The sequence below is a fragment of the Pseudopodoces humilis genome, chromosome 1, assembly GCF_049639895.1.
Source record: "Pseudopodoces humilis isolate 2021_Gansu_Grassland_sample_001 chromosome 1, ASM4963989v1, whole genome shotgun sequence".
Lineage (NCBI taxonomy): Eukaryota > Metazoa > Chordata > Aves > Passeriformes > Paridae > Pseudopodoces > Pseudopodoces humilis.
This window is the reverse complement of record NC_142200.1, coordinates 132262318-132278361: the sequence shown is the minus strand read 5'-3', so window position 1 is coordinate 132278361 and position 16044 is coordinate 132262318. Positions and strand designations below refer to the sequence as shown.

Below are 16044 nucleotides of genomic sequence, written 5' to 3'. Positions count from 1 at the left end.
AATTTGTTGATGCTTAGCAGGTAATGGTGATTGAAGCAAACAGAAATATATAGAGATGAACTATATAGTCACGTTCAAACTGGACTGTGTACTACCGGAGAGGTGAAAGTGAAGAAATGAAAACCAGATTTCTAATGCTTCAGAAATAGAAATGAAGTCCACAAGAACAGCAGAGAACATTAAGAACCTAGAAGAAGATAATGGCACAATTAAATAATGATTGACTGATGACTTGAGATCTGAGATCACAAAATAAGGGGGAGTTAATTACAGTAAATAAATTGATGTAAATTAAAATATTATTCCCTCAGTTGGATGACTGCAACTCTATTGAATTCACCAACGTCATGAAGTACAGTTAAAGGCAAAATTTGGTTTATGCTCTATTTCATATTTTTACTAAGCAGCAAAAAACCAGAAGACAGGAGTTATCTGAAGTTCTCAGAAGCAAACAGATTACTCTAAAAGTGAGAGCCATCATGACTCTGTAATTCCATACCTGTGATCAATCATTACTTGTTTAAAGAGTCTATTGCTTTACTGTGTAATAAGAGAAGGACAGAGAATTATATTAGCATAGAGAGCCTGCAAAAAAATCTTTCACCACCTTCAGAAATAAAAGCCTGATCTAAGTTTAAAATTATAAAAATATCTTTTGTATTAATTTTTGACTATTTTCCTTTAAGCAAAGGTGTTAGCAAAACAGATTGCAACAGTGAGACAGTAAATACTAAAGCAAGGACAGTGTAAGATTAAGGAACTTCACAATTACAGGGTTGGCAGCTGAGAAGGTCTTAAAGCAGAGATTAAATTATGTAGCCAGGCACCATCAGATGTGGTGATGTAGTGCACAGCAAACACACAGCAAAGCCAGCTGCACACATTCAATTACATCTTAGGTCTGAAGGATCTTCCTGTCTTGTCTAGTTTTTTATTGATACTAACTTTTTTTGCTGATCACCTTGCTCTCTGGAGGAACTTCAGCAGGTTCAGAATCTTCTGAGCTCCTCTAGTTAAAAGCAAAGATAATGGATCAGTGTTAAGAATCTCTTCCAGCTGCTCCCATAAATACAGGTAAACATCAATTAAGTTCAAGCTATTTGATTTAGATAGTCAATGGTTATTTGCACAGATATCATTACAATAATTTACTGGCCACTGACAGTGTGATTGGTACTGCAGAAACACAAAATAGAAATCTCTCCCTTGCCCAAAGAGGGTTAAGCCTAATTCAGGTAATTCATAGGCATTGTTGTAGCCCAAGAAAACCACATTTCTGCTTGAATATACAAAAATCTGAGCCAAATGCAAGCCTAGAAGGGACATTATAATTAAAATTGCATGTTTTGATTTTGTCAAATAGATGGCTGTATTTTCCTGGAGAATGTGTCCATAGGATATCCAGGGAAAAAAAAGTACAATCTTTTAGGGACTCGTGTTGTTCACAGTTTCTCTGTGAAAAGACAAAACTAAAAAAGATGATCATCAATAGGTTTCATCCCCTTTCAAAATATAGGGGGTTTTCTTTGGGGTGGTGCAGCCTCCAGTGTCTTGTGTCTCGGCTTTTAGCAACGGCTTCATCTCAGCACCAGGCAGCACTGGCTGGGCATAGCAGCACTTAAGTACACTCCATGGTAAAATTTACCCTTGCTTCAAGTGAAGAAAGAGACAGTGTCTTCTTCTTTATCCTAGAGAGATAAATTGATGCACCAGCACTAACATTTAATTAATAGATATTGCAACTGTTGGGAGATAAGGGAGAACACGAATAATCTCTCACTGTCCCTATCTCCTTGGGGCTTTGCTTTCTGATTGGAGAAATTAATAGAAATTCATGTGAGGGAGAGAGAAAAACAAAAGACTTGTTTGCTTGAAACTAGAAAGACTGAATTTTAATTTCAGAGGGTTTTTTTTCCAAAAAAAGTGTGTTAAAACCTGTTATGGCAGCCAGTGGAGTCAACAGCAGCACAAGAGCTCTGTGTTAGGGACAGCAGCCACCACTCCAAAAGCTGTACCAGAGATGTACACTGGCTACAAAATACAATTTGTTTATTGGTTGGTCATTGGTTGTGAGGAAGGACATGTGCTGTAGAAGCATGAGAGAGAAGGAAAAAGAATTGTTTCTGCAGTTTCCCATATTCTACATTTTAAAGGAAAGATAAATGTCTCTAATTCCCATGATTGCAGCCAGTCATATGAATTCCAGTAATTGTTCCACTTCTCCTATAATATTTATTCACATGCCACTTCTTTGAACTGTGAATCAAAACTGCAAGACTAATTACTAATCTGAAGGATTTATAAGTTTTTCTTAGTCAGCCAGTGTTTGTCTTAGTATTACTCACATGGTTCTGAAAAATTGGCTGCTTTTGTACAAACCAGCTCAGCCAGGCTAATTCTATATAGATAATGTGAACTATATAGAACTTTAGGGGGTTCTTGCATCTGAGGGAATGACATGTTCATTCATTATTGTAAACAAGAAACTTTGAAGTGTCTCACAAAACCGTGAACACACATCATTCCCCTGTTTGATCTGGTTTTTATTGAGAGTTTTCCAAGAGTGTTTTAGAGATTAACGGTGACTTGTGAGGCTCTACATTTGTAAAATGGAGTTCACCTATGCATCAAGAAACTGGGTATAAACTGAAGCAATTTGTTGAAAGAAAGAGAAAACAGGGTAAAATTTATGACTCTATTTAATTTGCAAAGATTTATCTGTCTGGGTACTATGCACAGACAGGTAGATATAGGTAAGCACTATTCCCAGATATCCAAAGTGTTTACATTACTCTTCAAATCTGTAGAAAAATTTCAAAGAACAGTCCAGGATTTGATCTGTTTACTAATTATGCACTTAACTCTCATTGCAGGAAATTCTGCAAAATTCTGAAGTTTTTCCTAAGGGAGAGTCTGTCTTTACATACGATCAATATTTAAAAACAAGGGAGGAAAATCTTCAAGAATTTTATCAACAAAATGTATAACAATACAGGAAGTGCATTGTTATATCAATCTGATACACAATTAAGAAAAGTTATTGTAAAATATCTGGTTTTGATATCTCTGGGAAAGCTCATTATAAACTTCAAAATCTAGAGATTCTTGACAATCATGTCAAGTAATAAGCAATAAATCAATAAAGGCTGAAAAATAATACTGATTTATTACATTAATTTTGTTCATTTCTTTTGAGGAACAGAGAAAGAAGAATATAAATTTAGGGAAGTATGTCATATTGGTAACCTACCAACTGTATGGTTGAAGTAGATTTGCCTCTGCCTGAATGTTCATTTAATTCAGACTCCACTGGAAGATCATGGGAATGTCCCCAGTGCCCATTAACTAAAGAAAGGCCCTGCTGAATGAAGATGCTTTGCAATTAGTTCTGAAACCCAATGAACACAGATGCAGCATTTCTGTCTTTTGTGAAAATTTAGCATTTTTAAGAATTATTTTTTTCCAAACAAAATCTATTGAAAAAGAGCACTGGTTGGCATTGACATTTCCTAATGCTTATGTTGTTAAAAATCCTGAAAAGTGAATCAGATAAATCAGTGACAACCACAATGGCTTGATAAAACTTAATTAATTTTAAAAATTAAATTGAAATTAAGCTGAGATAGATATAAAAATTAACTCTGAGGATTCATCTAGTTCTCAGTAGAAAAACTTTAAAAATTTGTGGGATGATAAAATTCTTCTCTCAAACAAGTAACAAAAATGACTTCTTTTTACCAAACAAATAAAATGTCACTGTCATCAAAATACTCTTGTTCTATTAATCTCACATTCTATTCTGACGGCTGACTCAAAGGCAGTGGGAATAGGGAGTCATTGCTCTGTATCTAAATGAGGCCAATCTTCACACACTCTGTAGAACAGAACAAGCAAAGTTTTAGCCTTCTTAAGTGACATTAGTATTGTCTCTCATGCTGAGAAACTTAATGAGCCGTCACATTTTGTGCTACATTCTATCCTTGTGCATAATCATATTTTCAGGCTCTGGCCATACTGAAATAAAGTAATAGAATTACTGTAAGATTGGGTCCTACTGACTGCAATACACATATTAGATTTTCACATCACTGGCATAAGGATCAAAAACAATTTGGAAATTTTAAGATCTCATTCTTGAAAATATCTGATGCTTGCATTTATCTTTCTATTGCATCTTTCTCCTTTTCAAACAGAGCCTAGAGCAAACAGCTGTCACTGCTATTTCATATGGATACACACTCTTCACCTGCTCCAGTGTGAGTTAAGAATGCAGGCTTATGGAACACGATTAATTAACTGTTCCCTTTCTGGAATTATAAATTTATGGAACACACTCATGAAGCAAGCACAATCCACAGAGCAAAGCAAAATAGAAACTGAAGGTCAATCTAGTAGGAGCACTTTGGAAAGCAATTATCAATGCTTCATTTAACTCACAGAAATTATAATTAATTTCCACAATCATTTTAACATTCTGTGCACTGCAAAATCTCAAAATACAGGAGTTTTTTAAAGGGTGAATTTTACAAAGCTTTACCTGGTCACGAGGTGTTACCAAAAGAAAGAAACACTTTTCTATCAGAAAAAATCCATGAATTCCTCCAATTATTCCTAAAAGTTTCCAAATATATTCTTTTCCCTCATAGAAATGTTCTATGTCTTGTGTTTCATGTTTATGCAAACCAAGAGTCTAAAATAAAAGAGATAAAGTTAAAAAAATTAAAATGGCAATGTTTTAATTTTTGCTAAGGCGAGTCATAATGTGTTAATTCATTTTATTCTCAGAATTTTATTTTCCCAGTTCTTTCAAGGTTAAATTGTGTTTTGAAATAATCAGCTGAATAATAGAGGATGAAATGAGTCATTAAGAGCACAGCTACACTTCATGTCTCAGTGGGGAAAGTGACAATATTTTTAGGGACAGTTTTATGAAATCACCCTTTATATATATGAGATATATTTTGTTTACAATAAATTGATGTTAAAATTCTATACAAATTACCTGCATTGTTTTAATATGCAAGCTTCATATTGAAAATAGATAAGGAACTACTGGAAAGGGTCCAGCAGAGGCCACGAAAATATTTAGAGGACTGGAGCATCTCTCTTATGAGGAGAGTCTGCTGGAACTGTGCCTGTTCAGTCTAGAGAAGAGAAGTCTGACAGGGGATCTCATTAATGCATACAAATATCTCAAAGATGGGTGCCAAGAGGGTGGTGTAAGACTCTTTTCACTGGTGCCCAGCAACAGGATGAGGAGCAATGGTCATAAACTAAAACACAAGAAGTTCCAACCCAACATGACGTAGAACTTCTTTACACTGAGGGTGGCAAAGCACTGGCACGGGAGGTTGTGCATTCTCCCTCTCTGGAGACATTCAAAAGCACCTTGATGTATTCCCTTGTAACCTGCTCTAGGTTATCCTGCCTTGGCAGTGGCCACATGATCTCCAGACATCCCTTCCAACTCTAACTATTCTGTAATTCTGTAACTCTGTGATTCTGTGAAAATAATGCATACATTAATTAATGGATAATTAATGCAAAAATGCTTTTCTGTTGGTGGGTCTGCTTCCTTCTTTCCCCTAGTGTAACAGCACAGCAGCCCTCTTTTGCTCTGAAAGTGAGGGCTATAAAGGTTACTGGATATATCACTTAAAACTAGTGAAGAATACTTTCTCATTTTTAAAAAGTGTTGCTGAAAGAAGTGCATTTGTCTGACTCTCAATGAGAATTGCCTTCCTTAAACCACTCTCCCAGTTTTGCTTCCAGAGCTGATGCATTGAGCATAAAGAAAATTTTAACCAGAATCTTAAGTGAAGCTGCGATGCTCTCTTTCTGTGGCCACTAGAAGTCTACTCATAACATCTGTCTCATACTAGAGGAGACCGTTAAAAATAAATGAATACACAATGGAAAATGTGGTTCTCTCTTGCATGTTATCCTGTTCTTAAAATTTAGATTATGAATTTAGGAAAAGATCATGCCACACATTTTATTACAGTTCTAGGCATCAGGATTAATTAGGCTGATAACACCTGGTTCTCTGGAACCATCTGTGTAGGGGACTGTGGATGCCTCATACAACCTTAGAACAATTTCTGTTAAAATGTGTTACAGACTCTTCCTCATGAAATAAATTAATATCCATCTAGAACGTGCATTCCACAGGACTTGTGGGGTTTCTGATTTTTTTTTTTTTAAATAGGAACCTTTCTTTCCTTGAATTCATGAATCATGGATTTCTACTTATTATTTTTAATCTCTCTCTGAGCTACAGAGTGCAAATGTAATTGGAGTGCTGCAGGGATTTCATGGAAAGCTTTATTTATAAACTGATGAGCATTATCCAGATTTAAAGGAAACCTTTCTCTGTGTGTATGTGTGCACACACACATTATGTGTCAACATTTCAAAAGCACAGAAGGGTCTATTACTTACCTGAGGAATAAGATGCAGCAATGCATCTCCAGAAAGGGTTCCAACAGCCAAACCGACAAACAGCTGTAAAATGAGTGTATAGATTTCTTGACAGGAGTTAAATAAAATGAGAGTTGTACCAAACATAGATCCAATAGTAATAAGTAAAACAGCAACAGTGCTGTAACCATATTCTGTAGGGGAAAACAAATGAAAACAAGGGCACCTTTAATCATCCAATATTTGTATTTGTGTTTGAGTATTTGTTTTTTATTTGTAATTGTTTTTGAGGGTATGTTCTCATACCTCTGTACACAAGCACACAGGAGAAGTGATTCATTGTGGTACTCTCTGATTTCAATTGGGATTGAGTTAATTTTCCTAGTACCTGGTACAGTGCAGTGTTTTATATTCAGGATGAGAATAACGTTGGCAACACACTGATGTTTTGGTTGTTGCTAAGCTGTACTTACCCTGAGTCAAGGACTTTTCAGTGTCTCATGCTCTGAAAGTGAGGAACTGCACAATAATCTGGGGAAGGAGGGTAACACATCTGGGACAGCTGACCAAACTGGCCAAAGGGATATTCCTCACCACAGAACATCATGCCCAGTGTAGAAACTGGGAGGAATCAGCCAGCAGGGGCTGACTACTGCCCAGGGGTGAGCTGGGCATCAGTCAGCAGGTAGTGAGCAATTGTATTGTGCATCACTTGTTTATCTTGGGGTTTATTTCTCTCTCTCTTTTCTTCTTCCTTTCCATTACTAATTGTAGTAGCAGTAGGAGGAGTAGCATGAATTGTATATTTTACTTTATCTCAAATATTAAACTGATCATAGCTCAACTGATGGATTTTTACCTTTGTCCGGTTCTCCTCCCCAACCCCTGTGGGAGGCGGCACTGGGGGAGTGTGCTAGTGGCTACTTCATATTTAGCTTCTGTCTGGGATTAAGCCACAACAGCCACGAGGATTCTTCTAGTCATGTGTGAACGGATGACAGAATTAGGAACGGATGACAGAATTAGGAGCCCAGAAAACATTCATTTTTTCAGGCTTTACATGTGATAGTCTGGTACTTTCAAATTTCAGACCTTAAGAGCCAAACAGACTGTGGCTATGCAAATTAGAAACACTCAGAGCAGCACAGTGAATACTGCTCTGCATTTGCTTCCTCTATTAACAGATTTATGCTTGAGATTCTATGTACTCACATGCCACATCTATGTATCCTTACAGTCAAAACCACATTTTTAACAAATCATTTTCTGTAAATAAATGAAGGCCTAAAACCTCAAATGAATATAGTGATCTAATTGAGGTTTTAAACATAAACATTTCAGTCCAAATTATATTTACAAATCTGTGGAAATACATCCCTTCAGTTAATACACCAGGACCACCAGTCTATTTTTCCTAGATTACTGGGATGCTTTTGAATGTTAGTCTTATAACACACTGCTCACATTTCCAACCTTTTGCACAACATGAATCCCAATTAATTTCTATAGAAGTCTTATAACGGGACGTAAAACACTGATAAGAAACACACATAAAGGAATTAATGCCAAAATATTTAAAACTGCCACTTAACAGTTTCAAATGTTAATAGCACTGAAAGTGCTCAGCACCTCATAAAATCAGACAGTTAATATCACAGACTGCACATCCAAATACAAGAGTATAGTAGATATATATGGAATGTCAGGCCTTGGTGACTTGGCCAAAACAGCACAGCCTGTCAGTAAAATAGAGCTCAGAATAAAACTAATGAGCCTATGCTCAGGTCACCAGGTCACACATGGGTCAAACATGGAGTCCTTTATCTGTATCAAGACTGTAACAAGCAGAAATGTCCTTGTGGTCATGGAAACCTTCTTTTGTCAAAAAGCACTGGGAAAGGGCTGCAGAAAGGGCTCTTATTAATTCCATTCTGCACTTGAATAGTCCAATTTTTCTCATCTCTCACCTTTATGAGATCACTAAAATGTCATTGATTGGGCTGATGGCTTTAGACTTGGAAGAATCTCACTTAACAGTGAATTTTTTATGAACCTTGTACGTGACCTGGGTAAGTTCCTTTCTTTTCTTTCTTTGTCCCTTGATTCCCGATCTAAAAAAATGGTCATATCTGTATAGCACAGAAAAGATCAAAGCAGTAAAGACTGCAAGGTGTTCAGGTAATGAGAAGAGAGATAAGATAAGAAAGGACTGCTACCTATTGAAGATCCATAATGATTCTTCCTACTCTGTAAGCCTCTTTCTACTATAACAATTCTTGGGATATCCATGAGTGTTTCCCCATGCTTTTTACTTCTGGGATATCCACATGTGTCCTTTCATGCTTTTTAATTCATGTGCTGCTCCATAAGGATCATTGGGCAGCAGGATATGGGGAAAACTTACTAGCTCCAAAACAGACCTAGTCATCTAAAGCTGGACATGTAGATATTAAGATAAAGATATTGAAGACATTAATTTGTAACCTAGAAAGTGCTCCTCTAGATGCAGGCAATTATGGTTAGATGCCTATACCTTTTTGTCTACATTTCAATGTCTATTATTACACCAGCACACCTTTATTTGTAACCACTTCCCAGATATCATTGGCTTAAAGTAAGACAAAAAACCCAGAAAACACATTAGGAAGCCTTTAGGTCAGCTCAGATTCAGTTTTTTCTTTTATGAGGTGGAATAAGGATTGACTACAGGAGAAGTGGAATCCATGGAACAGGTGGGGCAGAAAACACTGGAAGCAGAGGCACGCGAGGGCTACAACTGCGAGTGGAAACAACCTAATTATATCCTAAATCAGTTCTTGTTCCAGCTCTATCACACAGGTCCTGCTGCCCTGACACCGTTTTTCTGAATGTTTTTCTTACCGCAATAGTATCCTCAAAACCTCTGCTATAAAATACCACAAACTGAAACACCAGTAGCATTCATGCAAAACTTACCTATATCAAGCATTTACCACATCATGGTATAAAATACCAGCTAATGTAACCTTGAAGCTATATCTAAGAGCAATGCAATGATTACAATGTAAACCTGGTGCAAATTTCACAAAATAAGCCCTTACTGCCCAGCAATCCATAGATGAGGACCTGTTATTGCCTACCTGCTGGCAATATCAATCAGTCCTCTAACAAATGAAGAAAGAGAGCTTAACACCTTGCATGTTGAAATAGAATTTCAAATACTATAAAATTTAGACCATTGAATCCCCTCACTTCTCAATATAATACTATTATCTGACATGTATGCTATGAAACTATAGAATGCATAAATTACAGATAGCATAAATACCATGTTTTGGTTTATTAATCAATTAAATTATTACAGAAGTCCTTGCACCTCTTTTCTGAATTTAAATAATAAATTATAAATAAGAACATAACTCACTTTCCACAGCTGTTGGTGGAAGCTTTGTCTGTTTGAAGTCAGGAAGCGGACATGAACAACTTAAAAGTTGTTGAATGATAGCTGGACTGATTTGCTTGAAGTGGTCCTTAGAAATGGAGGAAGAACTGTTTTTCAAAAATATCTTCACAAGTTCATTGGCAGAGAAACAAACCTTTGTAGAGAAGTATACACAGTTACTAAACATGTTGCATATACCTGCATTTAATTTGGAGATTAAATACAGAATCTTAGAAGAATACAGGACAGTCCAGCCCTAGAAGCAACTTTCTATACATCTATACTATTTTTTTCCTAAATTAGTTTAATTACTTCACTTTTTTTTTTTTTTTGGTAAACTTGATACTACTATATATATCAGAAAGACCAGCATCTTTGGGATAAAGCTGCTCAATTTCTGTTGAAGCCACTTAAGGTCATAAAGATCTTACAAAATAATATCTCTCAATATTTTATTGTTATATGTGTCAAGAAAAATGTTTTAATACTAATATGAACCATATTCTTAGCTAATCTTGTGAAACTACATTATTTTCAGTAATAGTGTTATTAATATAAGATACTGCCTACATCAAAGCAATACTGAGATTCGTCCTTGTTCTGGTTCTTAAGTAAGATATGGACATAAGTTAGCTTTCTTAATTCATGAAATGAGGGCGTGCCAGCAAACTAGCTATTACACAGTCTAAAAGTGGTTAAAAGATTGTTCGATAATTGTATTATTAGAGGTAATTCAGAATTCCAACAACTTTTTGTTCTTGTTTGGAGCATCTCTTTGTCAAAAGAAGCGATTTTTCATGGAAGCATTCATATTTCAAAAATTTTCATGAAAAATTGGGCATTCCTCTTCAGGATGAAACTTCAAGTAAAAGCATGAGTAGTTAACATAAGAAAACTTCTACTGAAAATTTCTGTTAACACTTTTAAACAGAAGAACTCCAGATCAAATATGTTATCTTACTTAAAGGAATAATCTTCTTAATTTCACCTGATGAGCTGTGATTCAATTATTTAAAAACAAATAATTTTCTTTCATTTAAATAAGTCTGCTTCTGAGACTCAAGGGATTCCTAAATATTCTTTCTCTCATTTCTGAAGCTTAAGCTTCTTTTGAAGTTGTTATGTATAATTACTTTTAAATAACCCAGTTAAAACCCAAAACATTCCTGCCTTTGTTTATCCATTAGTTAAGTAAAATATGTCTTGTGATTCACTAAGAAACTGAATTAATTGAGCACTGATATATTTTTTTCTGAAAACCACATTCAAGTTTTCAGGATAATGGGTGAGTTTGTCATGTGGACTTTGTGCTGCCTTAAAGCCAAAGGAGAGCATGGAGACAATTCAGCAGCTACCATATTGGAAGAGACCTTAATTTTGCCTGTTCTAGGCAGTGGTTTTGACTCAGAACTAGGGAACACTGACATCTGGTATCAACTAGGAAGACTAGGATTTTGGCTGGTTATGAGCAGCATTGCTGACCAGTCAGGGCAGGGATGATATGAACACCTTCACTAACAACTGGAGTGATGGAACAGAGTGCACCAGATGGCAATCACAGGTGAAATTCAACTGGGACCACTAGTCCATATGCTAATGGGAGTGGCTGCTATTTAGAGGGACTTTGACATGATAAAGAAAAGAGCTGACCAGACCTCCATGAAGATCAGCCAAGCCAAACTTACTGTGCTTCACACAGAATAACCCCATGCCACAATAAAGGCTAGGGAAAACTACCAGAAGGAAGGCAGGTTTGCAGAAAAAGCTCTTGGGGTAGGTCCTGACAGGAAACTTAAACATGAGCCACCAGCATGCCTTTGTGGCAATGACCACTAATTGTGCGTTGGCTGCATGAGCAAGAGCAGAGCCAGCAGGTACTGGAGAAAGAACATTGCCCACCACTGAGGACATGGAAGTCCACATCTGGACTATGTCCAGCTCAATAACCAGCAGTGCACGACACTGGCAAATTGAGGGAAGTCCAGTGGAGGGCCACCAAGATGGCTAGGGAACTGCAGCACATGATGTGCCAGGAGAGACTCAGGGACCTGGGTTTGTTCAGTTTAGGAAGAGAAAGGTTGGCAGGTATCTTAAGTCTTCAACTGTCTAAGGTGGTTTAGAGGGAAGAGTTAACCAGAGATAACCTTCTCAGAGGCATACAGCAAAAGAATGAAAGGTGAAAGGTATTAGTTGCAGCAACAAAAAACTCCAATTTGCTATAATAAATAAGTCCATCAAGACAAAGGCAATAAAGCACTGCTATAGGTTTCCCAAAAAAGACTGTATAAACTTCGTTTTTGGAGACATAACAAATTCAACTGGACATGGCTCTGTGAAACCTGATCTGACTTTGAAGCTGTCTCTTTTTTGAAAAGTACAATAGACAAGATGAGGTCCAGGATTACTATGAATCTAAATTTTAATGTGAATTTATTACCAGGAATTTTCAATGAAAAGCAAAATCTCATCTGTAAAAACAAACTGTCTACCCATACATAAAAAATAGCTGTTATGGTCTATTTAGTAAAATGTTCTCATAAGATGTGGGGCATGAGGACCTGCCTCTTTTCTAGTTACAAGGCCTAGTCTTTTAAGCTTTTTAACATAAGGAGTCAGAGAACTGTCTCCATTAGAAAAGCAACTATGTGTGTACTGCTGGAGGATGATATCAATGGAATAAGCACATTGATTTTGCATATTTTCATGTGAAAAACTGAATGGAAGGATTGATGGGCGGATGGATGGATGGATGGATGGATGGATGGATGGATGGATGAATTATTTGGGCTTCCAAAATCCATGTTTGTTTAATGAGGAAGAATAAATTAATACATAGACATTGTGACACAGATTAATGAATTTAAGATTATTTATCTTAGATCATCTGCCACTTACTTTTTATATACATTTTTAATTGTAGAGACAATGATGACTTTAAAAGAAAGCAGTGATTTTTTTCTGTGGTAATGTTTCAAATAATTATTCCGATACAAAAATTGAATTACAGATCTTAATGCAGCTAGCAAACACAAGCCATAGATGAGTCAAAGTGTTGTGTGTAGCAGAATCTTCTACTGTTGAAGCACAATGGCTATCATAGGTGCAGAAAACAGGAGACAAAATTAGCAACACAGCAGAGAAACATGAAGTGTTCTAATGGAATATATCAAGGAAAATAGGCATAGCTAAAAAGAACAGGAATGGAAAAAAATCCCTTAGAAACTAAGAATTAATACAGAAGAGAAATTATCTTCTGTCCAGCTGTTTTTTTGTGGTATTTTTTTATGTGTACAGAATATTTGGCTCTCAGTTGACTCCTAAGACTCAGATAATGCCCTTGCACACTTATCTTTTGAGTTACAGTCGGTCCCAAAAGTTAAAAAAATCAAAAACTGTGCTTTAAAAATACTTCAATTGCTGGAGAACAATTATTTTACAGATAGGATCACTGCTGATTTTTGTCCTTCATAATTTAAAATTAATATGAAACAAATTTAAAATGACCTTAATTTAAGATTATTTTGAGACCCCATTAAAAGCTTCATCATGCTGATTAGCATGATCCTTTTTTGTGGTCAGCTGCAAAGAAATAAACTTATTGATAGAGTGTATTTCAAATGCAATACAATTACACAGATAAATATCTATCAGAACAGCATTTACCCAAATGAAATTTGTTTCAGCTCCCCATCAGAAAATGACCTCACAGAAAAAGTCAATTGCATGTCACTCAGCTCTCCTAAATGGAGGAGAAACATTGCCACTGAGTTAACATAAATAGTAAAGGATTAAAAACAATAGAAAACTGTTATTTGAAGTATATATTTCAAATGTATACATCAATATATATACCAATTACATAATTTGAAGCCTCCTTTTTTGTCTAAGGAATGACACCCAGTCTAAACAATGGAAGTCAATTAACATCTTGATCATTGCCATTAAAAAATATATTCATTTTCAAATTCTTAGGATAAGGATAAAATCATCTGCAACAGGCCTGTGTCCTTCAAAGTCCTCAGAGAGGATGCTGGGGAGCAGCCATAAAGGCTCTGGTTTTACAGCCTTTATACTTTCTAAAGAAGGCTTGTGGATTCCATAGATGGCTATGAAAAGAGTTCAGAAATTCCCAATCTTAAATTTACAGAAGTCTTTTAAAAGCAACTTATATAGAAACTTTTATTTACTTTTTTTCCCCTTAGTGCAAAACAATCCTTTCTGCCAGGTCACTTAATGGGTCCTAGAAACCATGTGACATAAAACCACAAGAAATCTTTAACAACTGTATGAAAACATCAGAGCCATGATACTCCAGTCCTCTATCTTGAATAAACACCTGACTCCATGTAATACTAACCATTGTTAGCTCCTCCCAGTGACTTTAATTGCACATTCAACATCCACAAAGTTCCTTCTCCAATTAATATTTAAACAAATATAGCTATACAAATATATATTTTCATCCATATCTACATGCTTTTTTGAAACTAGTACATTTTACCTCAGACACATTGCATGGTTTAAAAATAAATTTAAACTTCTGTCAGTGAAATTCTGCCACCAACACTATAACAACATAAAAAAAAAAAATTAACCTGGTCCCAATCTGTGCTCCTTTCACGATCTTCAAAATAGTCTTTCAGATAGTCTTCTTTTGTATGGTTTCCTTTGACTGGAGTATCTCTTCTTCCAATATCTCTGATTGCCATACTGTAACGTCTTCTTTTGTGACTGTGAAATTGTCCATTTACAGTGCAGGTCTTTCTGGCTGTAAGCACATTTAGTAGTTGTTCTAGTTCTAGTAATTCATTAGAGAACAGATATGTTACCATGGGAAAATGCACACTTAAAAGACAAAATATTAAAAGACAATAGTTTTTTCTTTTTGTTTTTTATAACATTGATTCAATTCCTCATTTTAATACCCTGTTCTCAGTTTGATACCGGAGGCAATTTCTGCTTAACAAGTCTGGAAGTTCCAGACCCCCAGATCCTCAGCCTTTCCTTCTTTACCTATCACACTGAGATATTTTGCCTATGACTGCCTCAGAAGAAAACAGATGTGACTGAAAGGCAATTCATCTTTCATTTAATAAGCATCTCTGATGAAGTTATCTATTAATTGCTAAACAACTTCACTGTTCTTAAAATTTTCCTGCATAAATGGAACTCCACACTAAGCTGTCACACTCAGGTATTTGGATGAGGAAACATCCTCTATAGGGTCCTGAAAATCAATCTTCAGGATGCTGTGCTGTCCTTGAACTTCAGAAGTGCAGCACAAGACTGTGAATTTTTTTCTCTCTTTCAGTTAACTGGGAAGGATGCCTGCTCACACCACTGAAACAGGAAGGAGAGAGGCAGGATCCCTAATCCAAATCCGAAATCACGCCAGATGTACCTCATGACATAGCTTGGGTGCAATGGGTGCTTCTGCTGATGGAAATGCCTGGTTATTTGAGGGGGCATATCTTCCTTATCATCTTCCTTCACCTCTGCACTTTCAAATGAAGCCTTAACGATAATTCCTGTAAACCTTAATTTGTCCATTAAAAAGTGGTCCACAAATTAATTTTAAGAAAATTTATATTAATGGGAATGTTTCCATATGATAATCCTTTATTTTTTATATCTTGTTACTCAGAAAATGCAAATGGTATAATCTTAATGGTAAATCTCACAAAAAGGTTTCTGATAAGATGTTTCACTACATTCTTTTGCCTACTTAGACAAAAAGATCTGAATGGAGCTGCAGGTCTATTTGTTTTGTAAATGTAGTAAAATCTAATTTTCTTTTTCTGTGCTTCCAGGTTCTTACTCTTTCCTGCAGTTACTATTAAGAATTTAAATAAATTTAAAGGGACCATATAATGAGATTAGACTTAAAATAGACTTACCCTGTAACAAACTGGTTAAGAATATTTTTCTGTTTTTTTCTGAATGACATCCTAAGCCCACCAACCATACAGTCCTGCTGTTATCTTCACTGGGGCCCAGATTTCACCATATATAGCTATTTAGTAGCACTCTGCTGAGATGGCTCCATCCATTCTTGTAAGAATTATTTTACAAGATCTGGCTGGGCAATCTTAAAAGAAGGGCTTTGCTGCCAAACCAGTTTATGTAAGTACAAACTAGGAGCCCCAGTTTAGGGATGAGGATTATTATTTTTTTAATATTTATTTCAGTGATTCAATGTACTT

At 35.9% G+C, this 16044-nt stretch overlaps 1 protein-coding gene across 3 annotated transcripts in view; it reads right to left on the bottom strand.

Annotated features, from left to right (window-relative positions):
• Positions 1–16044, bottom strand: part of SLC39A12 (solute carrier family 39 member 12) — a 35228-nt gene that overhangs the window by 10121 nt on the left and 9063 nt on the right. For 2 of the 3 annotated variants that reach the window (XM_005518755.2, XM_088058144.1), the window contains exons 5-9: positions 14437–14639; positions 9824–9995; positions 6442–6614; positions 4538–4690; positions 946–1009 (exon numbers count right to left, since the gene is read on the bottom strand). In XM_005518755.2, coding sequence (XP_005518812.2) covers positions 946–1009; positions 4538–4690; positions 6442–6614; positions 9824–9995; positions 14437–14639 — 765 coding nt within the window. The remainder of the gene's footprint in view (positions 1–945; positions 1010–4537; positions 4691–6441; positions 6615–9823; positions 9996–14436; positions 14640–16044) is intronic. The other variant, XM_088058142.1, reaches the window with a different exon arrangement.